The sequence below is a fragment of the Telopea speciosissima genome, chromosome 5 (assembly GCF_018873765.1).
Source record: "Telopea speciosissima isolate NSW1024214 ecotype Mountain lineage chromosome 5, Tspe_v1, whole genome shotgun sequence".
Classification (NCBI taxonomy): domain Eukaryota; kingdom Viridiplantae; phylum Streptophyta; class Magnoliopsida; order Proteales; family Proteaceae; genus Telopea; species Telopea speciosissima.
This window is the reverse complement of record NC_057920.1, coordinates 69279178-69299367: the sequence shown is the minus strand read 5'-3', so window position 1 is coordinate 69299367 and position 20190 is coordinate 69279178. Positions and strand designations below refer to the sequence as shown.

General features: G+C 38.1%; 2 protein-coding genes and 1 non-coding gene across 3 annotated transcripts; 2 read left to right on the top strand and 1 right to left on the bottom strand.

Moving 5' to 3' along the window:
* The first annotated feature begins 1080 nt into the window (after positions 1–1080).
* Positions 1081–1153, top strand: TRNAR-UCU. The gene has a single exon. It is a non-coding gene; the product is annotated as a tRNA-Arg (tRNA).
* Positions 1154–6109: 4956 nt separating this feature from the next.
* Positions 6110–8060, top strand: LOC122660788. Its single transcript, XM_043856019.1, has one exon. It carries the CDS (start codon positions 6159–6161, stop codon positions 7860–7862), a length of 1704 nt encoding a protein of 567 aa, XP_043711954.1. The 5' UTR covers positions 6110–6158; the 3' UTR covers positions 7863–8060.
* Positions 8061–9423: 1363 nt separating this feature from the next.
* On the bottom strand, positions 9424–20190 carry LOC122662303 (protein RESTRICTED TEV MOVEMENT 3-like). Its single transcript, XM_043857892.1, has 7 exons — positions 20187–20190; positions 19979–20127; positions 19709–19875; positions 18522–18810; positions 17179–17328; positions 9726–9745; positions 9424–9629 (listed from the first exon to the last, which is right to left on the bottom strand). Exons 2-7 carry the CDS (start codon positions 19996–19998, stop codon positions 9478–9480), a joined length of 798 nt encoding a protein of 265 aa, XP_043713827.1. The 5' UTR covers positions 19999–20127; positions 20187–20190; the 3' UTR covers positions 9424–9477.

The following is a 20190-nucleotide window of genomic DNA, read 5'->3' as shown; positions in this document are numbered from 1 at the left end:
ATGTACAGTTAGTCGATTGAGTTAATTTATCTATAAAGTCTCTTGCCTGGTAAATTCTATTGAATTTTTTATTTTTTTCTCGTGTACTAATAAAGTTGAAAATTTATTGCTATAGTTCATCATGACAGCTTCTGTTATAAAATGGATTCTACTTGGTAATATTGTTTCTAATTGACAAGGAGACCTCCCCGAACCGAATTGAGCTCAGATTGTTGGATGTCGCGCTTATCGTGGCGACATCCCACCCCGAACTGTTGGGATTGAGAAACAATCTTTTTTTTTTTTTTTCCCAATGTGAGTCATACACAAAAACGGTATGTGCAAGATGTACAATCCTCGCAATTGATATCCAAACCCAAGTCCCTTGTACATCCTTTCTCTCTTCCTTTTTTTTCACTTGATCACTCACTCTCCTCTTTCTCGCTTTCTCCCTTGGTGTCTCTACACCTTTTTCTTCTCACTTTCTTTCTTCTGCACTCTCTTCTTTACTTGCTCTCTCTTTAGAGAAAACTCATTGACTCTATCTTCTATTCTATTTTGTTGGAGAAGATATGACTTTCTCTCTCCTTGAGAAATTCATTCATACTTCTTTGAGAGAGATTCTTAAGACTCAACTTGCATAATATCTTAACAACAAACCATTTTCAGTTACTTGAAAATTCTAACAATATTGAAAACTCAACTCTTCCACTTGATGATTCTTCACCTACCATTTAAGTGCAATTAAAACATCTTTGTCAGACATGTTGGGTCACTTTGTTTACTAATTTTTTTTAATTCGGTTTCTAGTTAGAAAATTAGGTGATCAAAAGTCATAAAGACTCGCCTTAGAATAAAAAATGAACAGATTCGCTCCAAGGTAATCCAAGTCACAAGCGCAGTGTTTTATAGAGTTAAAAGAAACTCCAACCGAGTGTACTGTGTGGTGAGTCTTGAATTGGCCTGTAGCTACCATAACTAGGAGAAGAACAAAGTTGAAGATCTACAACATTTCAAAAGATCAACATTTAGTCGTTTAGCCTTTCCCTCAATCTAGTAATATTGTAGATATAAATATTTTATTATATTTAGTAATATCCAGCGCCCGTGGCCTAATGGATAAGGCGTCTGACTTCTAATCAGGCGATTGTGGGTTCGAGTCCCACCGGGCGTGAAAATTTCTGTTTTTCATTTTTTTTTTATTGGTTTTTTTTTGTGTTACCGAATTTGAGTTACCAATTTGAATTAATGAATCTAAACTCGATTAGGAACGAACCTATTTTTGAATCCCAATAAGAAAATCAATTTTTTTTTTGCTAGGAGCGTGAAAAGTTCTTTTTTTATTTTTTTGTGTTACCGAATCTAAACAAGATTAGGAACTAACCTATTTTTGAATCCTAATAAAAAAAATCAAAAATTTTTGTTTTCGTAGGAATAGATAGTCTATTTTTGAATCCTAATAAAAAAATAAAAATTTTTTTGTTTTGATAGGAATAGATAGTAATTATTCATTAAAACGGATTACATTCCTACTATCTATCATCTGTGGGTTAACAAATCAGAAATTGATATTGGGCCAAACAATCCTATCCGTTATAAATTGTGCCCTCCTAGCATGTAAGGGAATCTGTCACAACATTTGTAGCCCTTGGGATGTATTGGAAATTACAAACCTCAAAATATGGAACAAGGAAAAGAATCTTCTAGCACTGGTTTAGTAACCAAGTGTGAGATAGTAATCGGGTTTTGAAGAGCTGAGATGAGTTCTTGGCTATCATTCTCCACTCTAAACTTCAAAAACCCCTTTGAGATGGCTTCTAACAAGCCTTGATGCACCGTTAGCGCTTCACCTACCAACACCTCCTCGAACCTCTGTGGATCTGAAACTACCACCCGACAATGTCCAGTATGGTCCCGTATGAGAAATCCCACTCCACTATGATCTCGTTTCTTTGTATATGAAGCATCGCAGCTTAGAGCAAAGACGCCTTCTGGTGGAGGTATCCACCGTACAGGAATACCTGAGTTTGCAACTGGTGATGGGGAGTGCGATCTTCTAGCAGTCTCAAGAAACTCCGAACAAGCTTTGTTAGCCACTGCAATCACCTCTTCCGGTAGCCATTTCTTCCTTGCGAACAACAGATCATTCCTTGTAGACCATAAATACCATAACAGAAATGAAACCAACGTGCATGATAGTCTCTTTCGCAGCCTTCTTTCCATATGATGTAAAGGCAGGCCACCCTTGTATCCACTTGTAGAGCTGAACATCATCCCGTTCAGGCACCGTATACGTCAATAAGCTGCCAAACTAGACCCTACGCGTACGTGAAAGGGCATATGAGTAAAATCAAATGTTGATGGGCTTGAAGCACGACAACTAGTCTTAAATTATGACTGAGGAAATAAAAATGTTTAAATTAATGTACATAGTGTAAATCCATTACAAAACACTAGAGATTGTTTATATGGAATGCAAAAAATAATCAAATTTTTAAATCGGTTAGTGTTTATTATTTCTCCAACAGTGTACCTGTTCTAAACAATCGAAATTGCAGCATTTAATAAACGATTTTATTTTTTTAAAATCAAAACCAAACCGATTATTTAACATTGATCAGTTCGATTTAAATGTTTCAATTCAATTTCAATAATCAATTTTAGTTTGCAAATCACATCCTTATAAACCCAAAGTTCTAGATTAACCGATGTGAGATTATTCCCAATACTCTTCCTCACACAGGAGTATGAGCATATTGCTCTAGCCTCTAATACCATTATCAAAAGAAATCGGACAAATTCAAAAAATGGCATGGGAGTGGCCGCTACCCTTTCTCTCTCCATTCCTCAAGCTACTTCCCACCTAATTATTATACAGTTCGATTTTGATAATATGTAATGACAATAATTAGACATTAATATTAACAATATATAAATAGTATAGTGCAATCAAATAATTGAAACAAAAAAACATATAAGAATTCAATTTATACTTCCATTTCAATGAAAAAAATTTAAAAGACATGTAATGAAAAGTAGCGGGTTGAATAAAAAAAGTTAAAAAATCGATTAAACTTTATAAATGATTTCGGTTTCCACATGTGAAACTATTTATTAAACAGTTCGATTTTAATTTTACTTTAAAAAAATTTGCACCAAACCGAACCATCTGTTTTTATTATATATCCCATTGAAAAATCAAAATTAAAATCAAAATCAATTGATTACCCCATCGTGTCTTATGCAATTGTAAGATCTTTGTCGTTGGCAGGTTGCCTCAAAGTAATTTTACTCCAGGCTGGCTTCCACTTTTTTTTTTTTTTTTTTATTAAAATTTTTTATTAAAGATTAAAAAGGAGGCAAACAAGCCTAAAAACAGACTAAAGGCAAAAAAAGGTAAAGCTAAAAAAGGGACTCAGTCCTAAAACAAATTGACGAGGACAATATGCCACTCGCTCACTCAAGAAAAATAATAAAAAAAAAAACTAAGGGATGTGTGAGGCTAGCTCTAGGGCTGTAAACGGATCGGATTCTGCTCAAATAGTGCTATATCCGCATCGACATCCGATTAGCTATCGGACGGATTCGGATAGTGCTAAACGGATACGGACACGGATTCGGATTGAATATTTTATCCGTTTACATGTAAATATAGCTTTTCGGATAGCTATAACCTATCCGTATCCGCATCCGTTTAGCTTTCGGATGGATTCGGATAGTGCTAAACGAATACGAACAAGGATACGGAAACGGATTTCGTCTATTCATTTACACCCCTAGCTAGCTCCCACTCATTTGCACATAAAGTATGGAAATTTGCAAACTGTTCTCATATCCTCGGGGCCTGATTTTCCTGGTCTACTACCCAAAGAGATTGCAGGTCTTATATGGGGGGTTTTCCCGGTCTACTCAAAGGTTGAGCAGTGAATTACTTAAAGGGAGACAAAAAAAGGGGTAAATTATAGATCACCCTCTGTTTTTTTTTTTTAACTTAAATCAGTAATGATGTTAGTCTCCTGTTAGTTATTGATGTGAAAAAACTATTTTACCCTTGTATTAAAACATTAGAATTTAATTTACAATACTACCCTTCTTTCATCTTCAACTTAAAATACCCCACCCCTTCCCTGCAACTTCGATGGCAGCACCGCCCCCACCGCCGCCGCCGCCACCACCTCTGCTTCCCGAGCATATTGTCCGACAAAAGATAGAGGGACATGTGAAGGAGCTCAAGGCGGAGGTCATTAATGGAGGGGTCACGACGGTCGAGCATCCTAGATGTCAACCCTTCTGCAGTGATTTGAACTACCCTGATTCAAACCCCACTTCTGCAACTCATGTTCCAAACAGTGCCTGAGTTCAAGACCTTCACTCCGAACAAGAATATCTCCATGAAAATTCCACCTCGGACCAACTAATTTCCTGTCATGGCTCTTCTTTTACATGCTCTAACTGCCAAAATTTTCTGGCTTTGTTTATTTTTCTTTTATTCCAATTTTTAAATCCTTTTTCTTTTCACCCTTTCAGATTTTCTTCCCCCAAATCCTACTTTTTCAAAGAGACGCCTTTGGGGGAAGGAAAGATCTATTTTTTATTTGAATTGCATTCCTCAATCTGTTGTCCGTTCGTCTATATGCATGCAAAATTTCTCCCCAAAGCCTCGCCTCGCAGAACTTCCAAACCCACAGAAATTAAAACGTAATATTCATTTTCTATATTTCAATTTCGGTTTTGTGCTGTAACCACTCCTCTACTCTGTTGATTTTTCTTGAAGGACTAGGATTTATTCAAAATTTTCTGGGTTTTGCAGTGATCCCTGGAGCTCTCAAGCCGTACAGAGATTTCGAAAGAGACGAAATTGGATGCTAATGACTTCACTGGGGCGGTGTTTGAGGGAAAGTTCTATGGACCATCCGATTTCAAAGCCCTAGAAACAATGCCGACGAGGGCAGAAATTTACTCGAAGTTGCTGGGATCGCTTCCGAAATTTACTCTCTTTCTTTTCTCCGGTGAAGTTCAGTTTGAGACTGAGTTGCAGGGGAAGAATAGAATGATGTGAGGAAGAAGATAGAATTTGGGGTTTTTTATTTACAAGGGTAAAAACATAAATCAACACTGGTCAAGGGTAGTTTAAGGATTTAAATTTATTTAACTGGGTGATATCATCATTTAACAGCATAAAACTAACAAGGACTAATTTGATATTTTGAGGTCTAAATCAAGGGGTGATTTGAGTTTTTTCAAAAATCAGGAGGTGATCTGAATTTCGATTGAAAATCAGGAGGTGATTTGTAATTTACCTAAAAAAATCGTTGACATTGTAATTTGTGTCGCAATTCCTCCGTTGACTATGGGGTCCCTCTTTCTCCCAAGGTACGCACACACGTTTCGTTCATTAGAAAGCAGCTTAGATTTAATCTTCTGTCACTCACGGAATCCTGTGAAAAAAATCCCTTCTTTTGTTGAAAAATTGAAATAGAGTTCCAATTTACAAGGCGGGCAAAGCAAAGCAAAGCTCACGCAGCCATGGAGATGGTCAATGCTAAACGAGACTCAGAGTGACTGAGTTTTCGAAATACGAAGAAGATCCTGACCTCCTTCAGCTGCTTTGCTTGCTTTTGATCTATCTATGAATTAAAGGTTCGGACTTTTGCTCTGTTAGTATATCCTTTTATCTCTCTTTGATTAAAGCTTCAGATATTTGAAAATCGAATACAGTTTTCCTTCGAGATCTTACCTGCATCCATAGTTCTGCTGGGGTTCGGCAGAATCTCTGTTCCTTTATCTCTGTCTACCTTACAATTACATACTTGCCTGCTTTACTTCTAGCTTCAGTGAAACAGCTGTGGGTGGGTTATTCCAAGATTTTATTCCAATTTTTAGTCAATTTTCCTTCTATGTAAATCTGTTTCTTCTCTTCATGAATGACTAGATTTTCTATTCAGATTTTATTTTTTTCCCCTTGTTTCATCATCTCCTAATCCGTTGACCTTTTTGTTAACTACAATTCCTTGAGCTTTCTGCAAGTCTGGATTTTGATCCTCAACAATCATATTGTAATTTGAATTCCATGCTTATTGTTTGTTTGTTTGTTGCATCGTGTCCAATTATTTTTTAGCTTTCATTTCAGTGGAGTATAATTAAGGTTCTTTCTCTGAGGTTTTCTTGTCTAAAAATAAATGATGTTGGGTAGCTCGTTATTATCCAGACCCTGGAATTTCAGACCAGAGAACTGGGGACAAAATGCTCTTGCTCTGGTTGGAAACTTCTGTTTTAGTGTCTTTGTATTTGGGGTCATAATATTCACTATCATTGCTGCTACTTACCAACCTGAGGATCCTCTGTTCCATCCATCAACCAAAATCAACAACTTCCTTGAATCAGTTTCCAATGCCACTTTCAAATCCGATGAAACTGTTGTCAAGACTGGTGAAGATTTCATGGCTTCTGACCAAACTGCATTTGGAACTTTCATCAACATCACCGATGTTCCTGTAGCCATTGAAAATCCACACGATTCTGATTCTGATTGTGAGGGTATTGACAGTGATAAACCAATTGATTGTACAGACAGAGATATCTTTAATCTTCTGATGAAAGCATCCATACAACATTTCAAGGATATCCATTTTTATCGTTTTGGAAAACCTGTCCGTGGATCGAATGAGAGTTCGTGTGATATGGCATGGAGATTTAGACCCAATCATGGAAAAACTGTTGCATTTTACAAAGACTACCGTAGGTATGTGATTTCAAGGTCTCGAAACTGCAATTACACTGTGATTGGGATTGGAGATTACCATTCTGGTGTGAATGCGAGGAGAAGGAAGAATAATCAGATAGAAGTGTTCGAGAAGAGTCCAAAGAATGTTGCAGAGATTCATACTTCTTTGCCCGTCGTTGGAGAAGAAATTAATGACAGTCTTCCAATTGTTGAATCCGAGAATTCCTTTAGTCATGGCAAGTACTTGATTTACAGTGGTGGTGGAGACAGGTGCAAGAGCATGAGCCATTACCTCTGGGGCTTTTTGTGTGCTTTGGGTGAAGCTCGGTATTTGAATCGTACAATGGTTATGGACTCAACAATCTGTTTAAATTCAATGCACACTTCATCTCATCAGGACGAGGAGGGGAAGGATTTTAGGTTTTACTTTGATTTTGAGCATTTGAAGGAGTCCACTTCTGTACTGGACAAGAATCAATTCTGGTTAGATTGGGGGAAATGGCAGCTTAAAGATGGTTTGCGTCTTCTACTTGTGGAGGATTTTAGGGTCACACCGATGAAGCTTGCCAAGATGAAGGATACTGTGATTATGAGGAAGTTTGGAAATGTAGAGCCAGATAATTACTGGTACAGAGTTTGCGAAGGAGAGACAGAGTCTGTTATCCAACGTCCATGGGACCTCGTCTGGAAATCTAGAAGGTTAATGGCCATAGCATCTGAGATCGCCTCAAAATTGGATTGGGATTTTGACTCTATTCATGTTGTGAGAGGTGAAAAGGCAAAGAATAAGGAACTTTGGCCAAATCTAGAGGCCGATACTTCACCTGAAGCCCTTATTTCATCTCTAAAAGACAAGATTCAAGATGGAAGAAATGTTTTTATTGCCACCAATGAGCCCAATACTTCTTTTTTCGACCCTTTGAAGGACAAGTACTCGATTCATTTCCTCAACGACTATAAGGATCTTTGGGATGAGAACAGCGAGTGGTATGCAGAGACCACAAAACTTAACAATGGAGTTCCAGTTGACTTTGATGGTTACATGAGGGTATCAATTGATACTGAGGTATTCTTGAGGGGCAAAACGCAGATTGAAACCTTCAACGACCTGACAAAAGACTGCAAAGATGGGATCAATGCGTGCCGTGCATCCAATTGATCAGTATCGATTGATGCATAAAAGGTTAAACTGTGTTTTTGAAGTTTTCACTTGTAACAGTATTTGGGTTCTCCCCATGAATCATCATTTATCTACCAGTGGTGTTAGTGGGTATTGGGTATTTGGGTTGGGGCAAAATTCTCTCTAGTTATTCTTCTACTCTGTAGGAGTCAATTTAATTAATTGTGTTTCATGACATAGAATTGATCCTCTTTAGATTTGATTGCACAATGGAATGCTTCTCTCTCTCTCTGTCTCTGTTTTTTGTGTGTTTGTTGTTAGTGATATAAATGTCACAGGGTAGTAATTTGGATATAAGGCCATCCATCCTTGAAGGTTTTGTTGTTTCCAGGAAGGAGTAGGGAGTCCAATTATTTATGGGCCATTTCAGAGTTAAACTTCAAACAGAGCACCACCTGATCAAGCAATTTCAATCAGGTGAAGTGGGGATGGATGATATGAACCATTTTTATTTTTTTGGTGAAAGGGTGATATGAACCATAGTCCCAATGCTGCCACACTACAGGCTGACCAAACAATTATACAAAACCTAATTTATTTGGATGGTTAAGGTTTTCAGTTCTGGGAAGCCTCCTAGAACTATTTTGTCAGCCTTTATAGATTCAGCTATGGTTTTAACTCAAAATTTTTGAAATTTGAATAATGTATATTTTTGTTTTCTGCTTCTAGCTTTGATGCCATGTTATAAAATTTCTGTATTTCTTATTTCAGCTAATCAACTCCCAGATCTAAAAGCACAGAGTAGATCCAAGTATGGAACCATTACAATGCAAGACTTCGAATTTTGAGGTTGACCTTTATCAGAGGAGGATAAGATAGAATCTAACAAAGAAAAACAATCAAACTCTCCAAACAAAAGAAGATTAGTTTTACAACAGTAGTAACTAAAACAAATCATATCATCCATCACATTTCAGCCTAAAATGGGCATGAGAAAGGGGTTAAAAAGTTGTGTGGGGGATCGCTGCCAGGTCGCATGGCCCCCTACGCCCAGAGGCCATTTGGCTATAAAGTTAGTGGTATTTTTATGATTTTACTGCCATTTTGAACTTTAATTTTAAAAAAGTTCTTTGACATGTTTTGACTTGAAAGATGACCAATGAGATGCTTATGATCTTCTATCATATGGACTCATCCATGTTTGTCATTGTGTATATGAAACATGTCACCATGGATTTAGTTCACGGTATCAGTGTTTGGTATGATTTCTGGTCTTTGGACATCTTTGTAATTCTCATTCATATCACATGTGATAATAGAATTCCTCTCTATATGGAAACTATATATCATATACGATATGGAGATGGATCCTTTCCTTCTCTAATCCTTCCCTATTTCTTCTACTTGTATCTTTGTATATATACCAGTGAATCTTAATGCAAATAACCGAGAATTTCACTCAATCTTCCATAATTTACAGTAAAAAATGCAGACTCTGGGGAAATTTCGTCTGGCTTCAACAATATGTATGACTGGATTGTATTTTTAAATTTTACTGTATTTATGGTGATTAATTGTGAATCTCCTTGGCATAACACTTTGGATTTACAATTAAACTATTTACAAATCATATAAATCACACAACCTCGATCCATTACTCTTCAACTAAGCCAAGGACAGCAACTTCAGCTTTGAGTTTGCACATATCATCGACTAAGAAACCTTTTGTTGGGTCCTTGAGTTTGGAGAGTGGTATAAAAGTATCATTACCCCATTTACCAGATTCTGCAGAGAATTGTTCTATGGCTGCAACAGTAAAACTCATTAAAATTTCTCAAAAAAAAAAAATCATGTTTTTTAATGGACTAGCTACATTAGTAAAGAGAGAAATGAAAAGTTTACCTCTATGATCTATGTCATTGTCTGCCTTCTGATCGACCAACCGTAGTATGTAGTTGGCATACACCTTCTGATCTAACGGAAGAGAGGAAGCATCACACAATTCTAGAAATACAGAGAGGCAACCTTTGACAGTGTAAACTCCTCTAGGTTGAAGCATTATTCGCCTAAACCATCCAAACAAATTGTTATTATAAAAAAATAGGTGGGGAGCTAGAGTTCTATAAGCAAGTGCCCGTAGGGATGTCAAAAAAAAAACCTGGTCAATAAAACCTAGGTTTTGTTAAGTGGGTTATGATTGGACTTTGTTAATTCTATGATTCAATGGGTCAAGATATTCAGGGCCAATCAGGACTGGACCGGGCTTGAGAAAATCCTGATAGAGTCGAGCTGGATTGAGGGAATGCTTGGTCCTAGTAGGGCCGAACTGGATTGAGGTTTAGATTGAAGTTCCTAGGGTTGGGTTAGGGTTTGGGGCAAGCCAGGCCGTGGGCCCATTGAGTTGGTGTGGGAGATTCTAGTATATGCAAACTTTGTGTAGATCCGCTCCACTAATAAGTGGAAATGGGGAGTATAATTCTACAATCCCACAGATCCACTTTAATTGCTGCGCATTTTTCAGCAAAGAAATTGAAGCGTAACATTTAAAATTAGTAAGGGAGAAGGATGAAACATTACCATTGATAACCTCCAACAAAAAATGTTGGGGAAGTATAAGAGTTTCCACTCAAATCTGAAAAATTTCTAATTCGCCATGTCGATTCTCCATATTCTGGCTGGTGCAGTACTTGTAGACACTGTGTGAGGGGAGCTACTTTTTCTTTACGGATTACTACCTCCGCTCCAAATACACACGTCCCGTTGACAATGTATCCATACGAAGGATCTTTGAGACTAGACAAGGAGATGAATTCGCCGAAACCCCATTTGTGCTTCATTGCATGAAATAGTCTATAATTGCTGGAGTCTAACAAGAGAAAGCATGCCAATTGAATATAATCAGTCAGGGTCACCTACTTGATTGTACATACGTTAAGTTGATGACAGAATCTAGATCCTCTCCAATGACATTTAACCACCAATCCCACCATTCATGGGGTGTGGGGTCCCCTTACCCATGGATGGTGTGAGATCTACTCTTGTGGGTAAATGTCATTGGAGAGGATCCGGGTTCATGATGACATGTATCTATAAATATCCTTTCATGTTGCCACTAACCTACTGTATGTAAAACATACACGTATGAGTAAGTGATAAGGGTTCAATAAAAATAGGATTATATTTAAGGGTGCCAATTGGTCGGTTTGATCCAGTTGCTCGATTTGGTTGAATCAAAACCCGAAAACAAATCGTTTAGGAAGTTTCAGTTTCAGTTCGAATTGGTAAGGTTTTATCGGTTTTTTGTTATATGCTTGTAATAAGGCTACTATTGGGTTTGGTTTGATTTTACATGTATACATAATGAAATCAATGAGACAATGTGGGTTTTTTTAGGTTTTCGGTTTCTTTTATGGTTACTATTAGTTCGGTCTCCGTTTTTTATTAGGTTTGGTCTATTTTTCGATTACAGTGAATGTAATCGGTCAGTCAGATTTGGTTTCGATTTCTATTGATTTCATAAAATCCCAACCCGAAACCAAACTGAAAAGAATTCAGTTCGGTTTGATGTTGAACTGGTTTGTTTTGATCGGTCCAGCCATATCGATCGGGTTAAACATTGATCCCCTTAGTTATATATATGGGAAAGGGCCGGTTCATTGAACCTACAACACCTTCTCACAAAGGAAAACATATTAGGCCTCAGAGGGCAAAAACACGCTTACAAGCTTTAAAATTCCTCATGAAAAGCGGAAATTCAAAATCCTTGATAAGGGTAGGAGACTGCAAGCCCACTTAGAAATGACATGGGCAACAACATTCTCCGACCCACTTACATGTAAAAAGGGGAAAATTATCTCCTCCAGTTCCCTGTCTGGCCAAGTTCCCTCAATGCCTGTAATAAGGAGGGGTGACCCCACCCAGGCAGAGTGTTCAAGCAGGGGTAGGGTGGTTAATGCCCCCACCCCTGCCTCCGCCCCTGGCCTCCCTTATTATAGGCACTGGGGGAACTAGGCCAGACAGAGAACTGGAGGGGACAAAGATACTGTAAAAAGGAGCATTCTAGGTACGTCGGAACTCGGAAGTATATATTTGTTATTGTGGAAACTAAGGCTGTGTTTGGTATGTATTCTTGGAATGTATTCTAGGTCGATTACACATTTTTTATCGTTAAAAATCAGCTGTTTTTATCACCCAAGAATGCGAAATCGACTTGAAATGCATTATAAAAATGCATACGAAACACTGCCTAATTAAATGAGTCGTCAAATTAAACCACCTCGATCATCAATTAGATGGTTAATTAATTATGTTTTAAGGGATGAAGCTAGCTGAAATGCATAAATACTACCTTCAAGGACGCGGTAATAACCGTTCTTCTGGTCAAATATGAATAACTTGAAGTCAGCATAAATTTCCCAACCGGTTGATGATTTTAGTTTCTTCATCTCCAAGTAGAGAGAGATGTGACCTCCGCCATTATCATCCTCGTTACCCTTTGGATACAAGCACAATCTCCTGATAATAATAGTAATATTAATTCACAAGTTAATTAGAAGATTATCGATCTCTGTATTAGTAATTAAGCTATATATATATGAGAGCCGCCGGCCAAGAGATCGATCGACCACTATATATATAATTTTTTGGACGCTGTTCTCTGTGTCGCAGCACAGCACAGTCTGCATCCAGGCACATGGGGGTGGATGCAATGACCATCTTGCCCCCCTGCAAAGACTGCCCATGTGCCTGGGTGCAGCCTGCGTTGTAGCACAAAGAACATTCTCCCATAATTTTTTCTACTCGTACGTATACATACCATTTGTAGCCACCGACCGTAAAGAAACCAGAGTAATGCTCCCCAACATCAAGATCTGAAAGTCGTGAAAAGCCAGAGATCTTCCAGCTGAAATGGGCAGGTGGTTCTCCCCTGCTTGTTTCCGAAAATGATGTTCTTTGCACCCTCCCATACATGGTATTATTCGTTTAGAAAACTCAATCTTGTGCAGATTTTGATGTGTTTGGTTGTTGTTTCTGAGTGAGATAAGATGGAGTCGATCTACACCACCTCCTATTAGGCTAGCTGTCATGACCATTATATATCTATAGGGAAAATCGCCTTGGTGTAAACCAAAGTTATTGGTGATAAAAAAGAAAAGAAATTAATTGTAACCTTACTTTCTCAAAGAAGTAGAATTTAAGATCACTATATATTTATTTAGTCCAATTCCATTAATTACCTCGTTAGTGACAAGAATGAAGAAAGGCATTTTTCTGTCACAAGTGAAGCACCCGGAAAGAAAAGCACCTCCTAAGATTCTCATCACTAATGAAGTTCACGATAATCTTTTTATTATTTTTTTAATCCACAAGTTTAGAATCATCTTTTGCTCTCTATTAATGGTACCCGGAGGCTTGAGGATTGAGATAAAGAAAGGCACCCCTCTTTTCGCTTCTTGTAAACACCCAAAACCGCATAAGCCTTTGGTGTCAGGAAATTGGTAATCAAGATTTTGATTCTGAAAATGTAAATTTGTGAATAGCCTACATCAATAAATTTTTTTAATTAAATTAATACCAATACAACAAGGAGTTCTATATGATCGATTTCTTTTTTGAGCACAAATTTAATTGGTTCGGCCTCCATTTTGACACCCCTATATATAAGTTAAAGTTTCTATAAAAAAAAAAAAAAAAAAAGGGCTCATGTTCTCTGTGCCGCAGCGCAAGCTGCGCCCAAACACATGGGTCTGCCACTCAGAAGGGCAGGGTGGTCATTGTGCTCACCCCCATGTGTCTGGGCGCAGCTTACGCCCCAGCACAGAGAACATTCTCCCAAAAAAAACACAATGAAATTGTTTATCGAAATCAAACTGAACAGTTTACACCAGAACTACGAAACCATTTAATAAATTATTTAGGTTAAAGAATATGTTTTAAAAAGAGGAAGTTACAAAGAATGAACTTGGGCATACCCAAGGATTACAAGTGAAGAAAAAAATGACAGCCCTACCTTTGACAATGCCATCAACAGGGCTGGCCAACCTCAAAAGGAAACTATGAACAAAATCGATATCAGGGTATTCCCTAAATATCCTTAATTTCTATCTCTTCTTGAATATGAACAGGAAAACTATTGACTAATCTTAATTCACCTAAAGTTGCAGCCTCCCTTAATGGAAAATCAGCTACTGGATTGTATTCTCTGAGACAATGAGTAATCCTCATTCTGATAGATGAAAGACGGGGTTGGAGACTTAACCATTCTTGCCAAAGAAACCATGGGAGTTTGTTAGCTTGAATAAGCAGCACAACTGAGGCCGAGTCACATTCGATCCATATATCTGATAATCTCATTTCATTGACGAAATGAAAACCTCTGATTAAGGCATAAAAAATGGTTCTGTCTTAGTTTTAAAAATGAACTATATTTAAACGATTAAAATCAATTATATTTTGATTTAAATATTAAATAAAGGGGAAGAGTTCTTTGTGGGGGAGTGTGGCTCCTGCGTACGTGAGGGGACCAATGGGAGAGCTCGAAACATAAGGGTGTCAATTTTGGACCGGAACCGGTAACCGGACCGAAACTGTCCCGCTAGTAACTGGATCGACCCACCCAATAGCTTATTGGTCCGGATCTGGTTTGGTCCCCGGAACTGTTAAGTAACTATTGGAACCGGAAGAAATGCATACACTTGAACTTGTCTTGCACCATTTTTTCTGTTTTAAAATGTTAAAAGGTGATCTTTGCTATTTTAACATACTGTTAAAGTGACTTTTATTATACGGTTGTTGTCTAATTGCTATTAGAACATGACCCAAGACTAAGCAAGACACTTGACCCCTCAAATTCTAGTATTCTACGTACCCCTCTCATATCTGTTGCACATAGAGGACACACACCAGTTGTTAATGAATTGCTTTTGAAAGATTCTAGCTTGCTTGAGATTTTTACTTCCAAAGGGAAAAATGTTTTACATTTGGCTACTCAACAAGGGCATGTTTGGACCCGATTAGGAACCGGAACCGGAACACCCATTAGTTAATGGTCCTGGATCTCAGATTTGGGACCGTTGAGCGTATTGGTCCAGATTTGGTCTTGACACCTTAGAGCCGAAACCGTTAGAGAACTAGACCGATAGCCCAGAACCAAACCAGTTGACACCCCTAGCGCAACGGCATAACAAGGCGGTCATTACCTCCATTCATGGGGCAGGCGGTCACTTCGCCGCCCTCCCCCCCTCTCCTCCCCTCCCCTCCCCTCCCCTCCCAAACACGGGTCTGGGCATAGGGCGGATACTCCCCCTCAAAAATATTTCTTCCATAAATAAATATCACCTTTCCAAATCTTCGACATTCTCATGGCTTCATTCCCACATTGATGAAATTGCTTATGCATTTTCTAAAGTACTCATTTAAAATGCAAAAAGATGAACTAGGTTTATATTAATAATTGTTTATGCCTTTTTTCTATAAAAACATGTTTATAATAAATTGATACTTATGTATTTTTCTATGAGAGTAGGTTTATATTAAGTAAATACTTATGCCATTTTCCTATGAGAGTAGATTTTTAGGTGCATCGTTTTCTATGAAAACGTTTAGGAATTGTATAACTGTTTAATAAGCGGTTTGATTTTGGTTTCATTATATGGAATCGTTTAATAAATGTTTCAGTTTTAATTTCTACCTTTGGCATTATAAACGAAACCTAGCTAGAATATGAATACAACGTTTAACACCAATAATTGAGTTGCTAAAGAAGATCTTATTCCATACCAAGGACAATTGACATCAATTTCAGTCACGAGAGTGTATAGATATATATTTTTTGTTGGTGAAAACAAGAGTATACATTCTATGTAGCAAGTTAAAATTAAGATACATAGTACAAACCAAGCTAGAACAGGAATACAAGTATGAAAAATACATTAAAAAAATGTCACTTCATTAAGATGAGCACACGATAGTTGAGATTATTATAAATATGACAAAATTAAGAAGAGTGGCTGGGTCCAACAAAGAGGCTGCCACAAAATAGGGGGAAACTAAAATATCTCTGAAATTACAAAATGGAAATCAAGTTTCCCCAACAAGATGCTACATGTTGATTCCTGGAAAAATCAGGGGCAGCAGGGTTAATAGCACCGAGGGGCTTCTGATCTCAAAACCAATCACATCCCAAATGACCTGGTTCGTTCTGGACTTTTGAGGACCTTTGAGGACCACCTCCTTAGATTCTTCTTATACCAAATATGGTAGATAGAGAGGCACATAAATCTATCTAGCTTGCCAATCGAATCTTCTCTCATTATGCAACTCTTTCTCAAAGCTGCGAATTGACCTCAAGAAAGGCCAACAACTACGGACTACTCCTTTCCAAATGGAATGAGAGAAAGAGGCATTCGAAGAAGAATAGATGCTCCACTGTCTCTACCCCGGTGCAACAAAGGATACAAGATGAGGAGGTTGAAACCTATCTAGACTGAAGCTGAAGCAGGACTTGTGAGAGGGCTTGCCAAGTGATGAAATTGTGTCTCAGAATGTTCTTCTTGATAGGGCGTTTAGAGCGAGCTAACTCCCATGCAGACTTGGGACAATACCTTGATGCCTTGAGACAATTTTCCAGCTGAATTTGATGACGCCCACTTTGTACACATCCTTAACACGCCTGATTCCATGCCCGGCCCCCTTCTGACTTGGGTTTACACACTGAGTCCCAAGCTATATATGGTGTGAAGAAATATTAATTCTATTGTTTTTTTTTTTTTTCTACCAACAAAGAGGAGACCCTAAGAGTCCTTGATGGATAGACCCATCTAGCGGCCATGGGACCCCCAAAAACCCAAGACAGCCCAAGAACCCCAACCTCCTCAATACAATTTATTAGTGATTCAAAAAGCATTCTATAAACGGTATAATTTGATTCTAAAACTTTTAAATACAACAGTTCTTATGTGTGGATTGTATATTACATTCTTTATTAATTTTGATAAACTGTGAATCCCCTGGCAGAACAATCTGGATTTACAATTAAGCCATAACCAATAACCAACAATAAAAATCACAAAACCTCCATTACTCTATCACTAAGCCAAGGACAGTAACTTCAGCTTTGAGTTTGCAGATTTCATTGACTAAGAAACCTTTTGTTGGGTCCCTGAGATTGGAGAGTGGGACAAAAGCATCATTACCCCATTTACCAGACTCAGTAGAGAATTGTTCCACGCCTGCAAAAGTAAAATTTTTTAAGTTCTCAAAGGATGTATTAATTGAATGGACTACATCCGTAAAAGAGGCAAGAAAATCTACTTGATCACAGAAAAGCTTACCTCTATGTGGTATGCCACTATTCCCTGATGCCTTCTGATCCACCACCCGTAGTATGTAGCTTGTATACACCTTCCGATCTAACGGTAAAGAGGAAGCATCACACAATTCTAGAAATACAGAGAGGTAACCACCTTTGCCAGCGGTAATTCCTTTAGCTTGGACCATCATTCGCCTAAACCAGCCCAAAAAAGCGTTATTATATAAAAGGGAAAAGAAATAGCACGATGCCCGTGCACAGATTCTTGTACATGCCCTCTCACGCTCCATCCGTGGATCCTACATCCTCTCTCTTCATTAAATGTGCATTCTATTGGAGGATTCGTAACTTTTCCCTCTCATTGGTTCAATATTGTATCTTGGCGTTGTAGCAAACACTCTCCAACAAAAAGAATGTGAAAGAGAATGCTACCCGGGCCTCTAGGGCCTGCACATGCATGATGTCCAATGAGAGCATGCATGGAAGCATCATGGGGGGCAGGCTTTCCCATTTCTATGGGGTGGGGCAATCATTTCGCACGGTCATGAATCTAGGCACAAAGATTACTGACCCAGTTAGCGTTCTTTTTCCCAAAAAGAATAGAATCATTCTACTTTGTACATAAAATGCCAGCATTTTTGTCATTCCACACTTAAGATCTGATGGCTGAAATGACAACTGTGTCAAATATAAATTTTTAGGCATTTGTTTTTGTTTTGTTTTGTTTGAACTCCGTTTTATTTTTCACCCATTGTGAAGGAGAAATCCATTCATCAATGCCGATGATTAGATTAAGAAGGGGGTATTGTATTGGACCTTAATTATATGGTAAGGGTGGGAGTTGATGACATAGGAGTCCAATCATAAGGTTATATCACTTGTGCGACGAAAGAATTCTTCCTTCTCCATGGATGAAAGAAAACTTAATCCTTTTTTTATATGCCCATGGTAAAACTTTATAACTCTCCATGGAAACAAATTTTATAAATAAGCGAAAGGGAAGGCATGTATATTGCTTTCTTACTCTCTCTCTCTCCTTCCTTGATCACCATGTGGGCCTCGTCTGTGTACCAATTGAGAGGTACTTTCTGTCGCATGCACCCATTAGGTGCCTAATGGGACCCACTCTAATGTATGGGCCAGCCTAGTATGGGATAGGTTTAGAGTTTGATTTAACACATTCCATCAGTTCTAGAGCTTTTGTCATATCAGTCAAGTACCTAACAAGAATCCAATACATGCAAGTAGTATATAGATCCCCTCCCCTAAGGGGAAAAAATGGGGGGCGGGATTCTAAAAAATTTGCACTTCAATTGCTGCCCATTTTTCATCAGACAAATTGAACCATAAACCATGAAATTTACAAGGGGAGAAGGATGAAAGATTACCATTGATAACCACCCACAAAAAATGTTGAGCCAGAAATAGAGTTTCCACTCGCATCTGAAGCAACTCTAATTAGTATTGTCGATTCTCCATATTCTTTCTGGTGCAGTACTTGTAGACATTCTGTGAAGGGAGCTATTCTTTCTTTGTGGATTACTACCTCCGCTCCAAATACACACGTCCCCTTGACAAGGAAACCATTTGAAGGTTCTTTCAGACTAGCCAAGGACATGAATTGGCCGAAACCCCATTTGTGCTTCATTGCATGAAATAGTCTCTGCCGGTTAGGTTCTGACAAGACACAGCGTGTCAATTCAATAAAAACGGGTTGTATGTGTACCTTTCTCCTAGGTTAGAAGATGACATGTATCATTTTGCCTCTATAAATAATTTTTTTACTGTTTCTACTAAGAGTGTATGGAGGGATATTTATAAAAGCAAAAAGATACATATTATCATCTAACTGTATATAAAAGTGTACAACAACCGGTTCAATAAATTAATACAAGGTTATATTTAAGGGTGTCAATCGATCGATTCAGTCTAGTTTGGTCAGGCTGAATCAGTTTCAGTCTGGTACTAAGCCAACCCAAAACCAAACCATTGAGGAAGTTTCAGTTTGATCCGATTTTTTGTTATCGGCTTGTAATTGAGTTATTATCAGATTCAGACCGGCTCAGTCTAGTCTAGTTTCGGTTTTACATGTATACATAAGGAACTCAATGAGAAAATTCTGGTTCTTTAGGTTTTCAGTTTCTTATTGTGTTACTATTAGTTCGGTCTCAGTTTTTTTATATCGATTTGCATTTTTATTTCAATCGATGCCTTCGATCAATCCAATTTAATTTCGGTTTATATTGATTTATAAAACCCTAACCTGAAACCAAACCGATAAAGGTTCAGTTTGATTCGATGCTAAACTAATCAGTTTTGGTCAGGCCACCAGTACTTCGAGCTTAACTTTGACACCCTTATTTGGATGATTGTATCTTTTCTTTTATTCCAAGGTTTGCTAATTCAATAGCAGATAGCTTTGCCAGGAGGGCCCTATCCGTTTCGGGAAGAATGGTTTGACCCAATTCCGATCCCTGTTTTTCTGAGTGTGTCGCCTCAGGTGGCAGGAGTGTTTCCCGGCTTGCTGAATAAATTCATTTCCAACCAAAAAAAAGAAAGAATGCATAAATAGTACCTTCGAGGGCACGATAATAGCCGTTGTTCTGGTCGAAAATGAATAACTTGAAGTTTGCATAAACTTCCCAACCGGTTGAAGATGTTGGTTTCTTCATCTCCAAGTAGAGAGAGATGTGACCTTCCCCATTTTGATTCTCAACACCCTTTGGATACAAGCACAGTCTCCTGATGATGATAAGGGATTAATTCACAAAGAGTTATTTAGATCATCGATCTATTGTAATTAAGGTGTGAGAGCTGCGAAGAAATCAAATCACTATGTACACACCATTTGTAGCCACCAACCATAAAGAAACCAGAGTAATGCTCCTCTATATCAAGATCTAACAGGAGTCGCGAAAAGCCAGAGATCTTCCAGTTGAAATGGGCAGGTGGATCTTCTCTCCATGTTTCCGAAACTGTTATTTTTTGGACCAGCTTATACATCCTACCTAAGTTGAGGTCAAGTAACGAAAAGTATAACAAAGGAGAGAAACACTA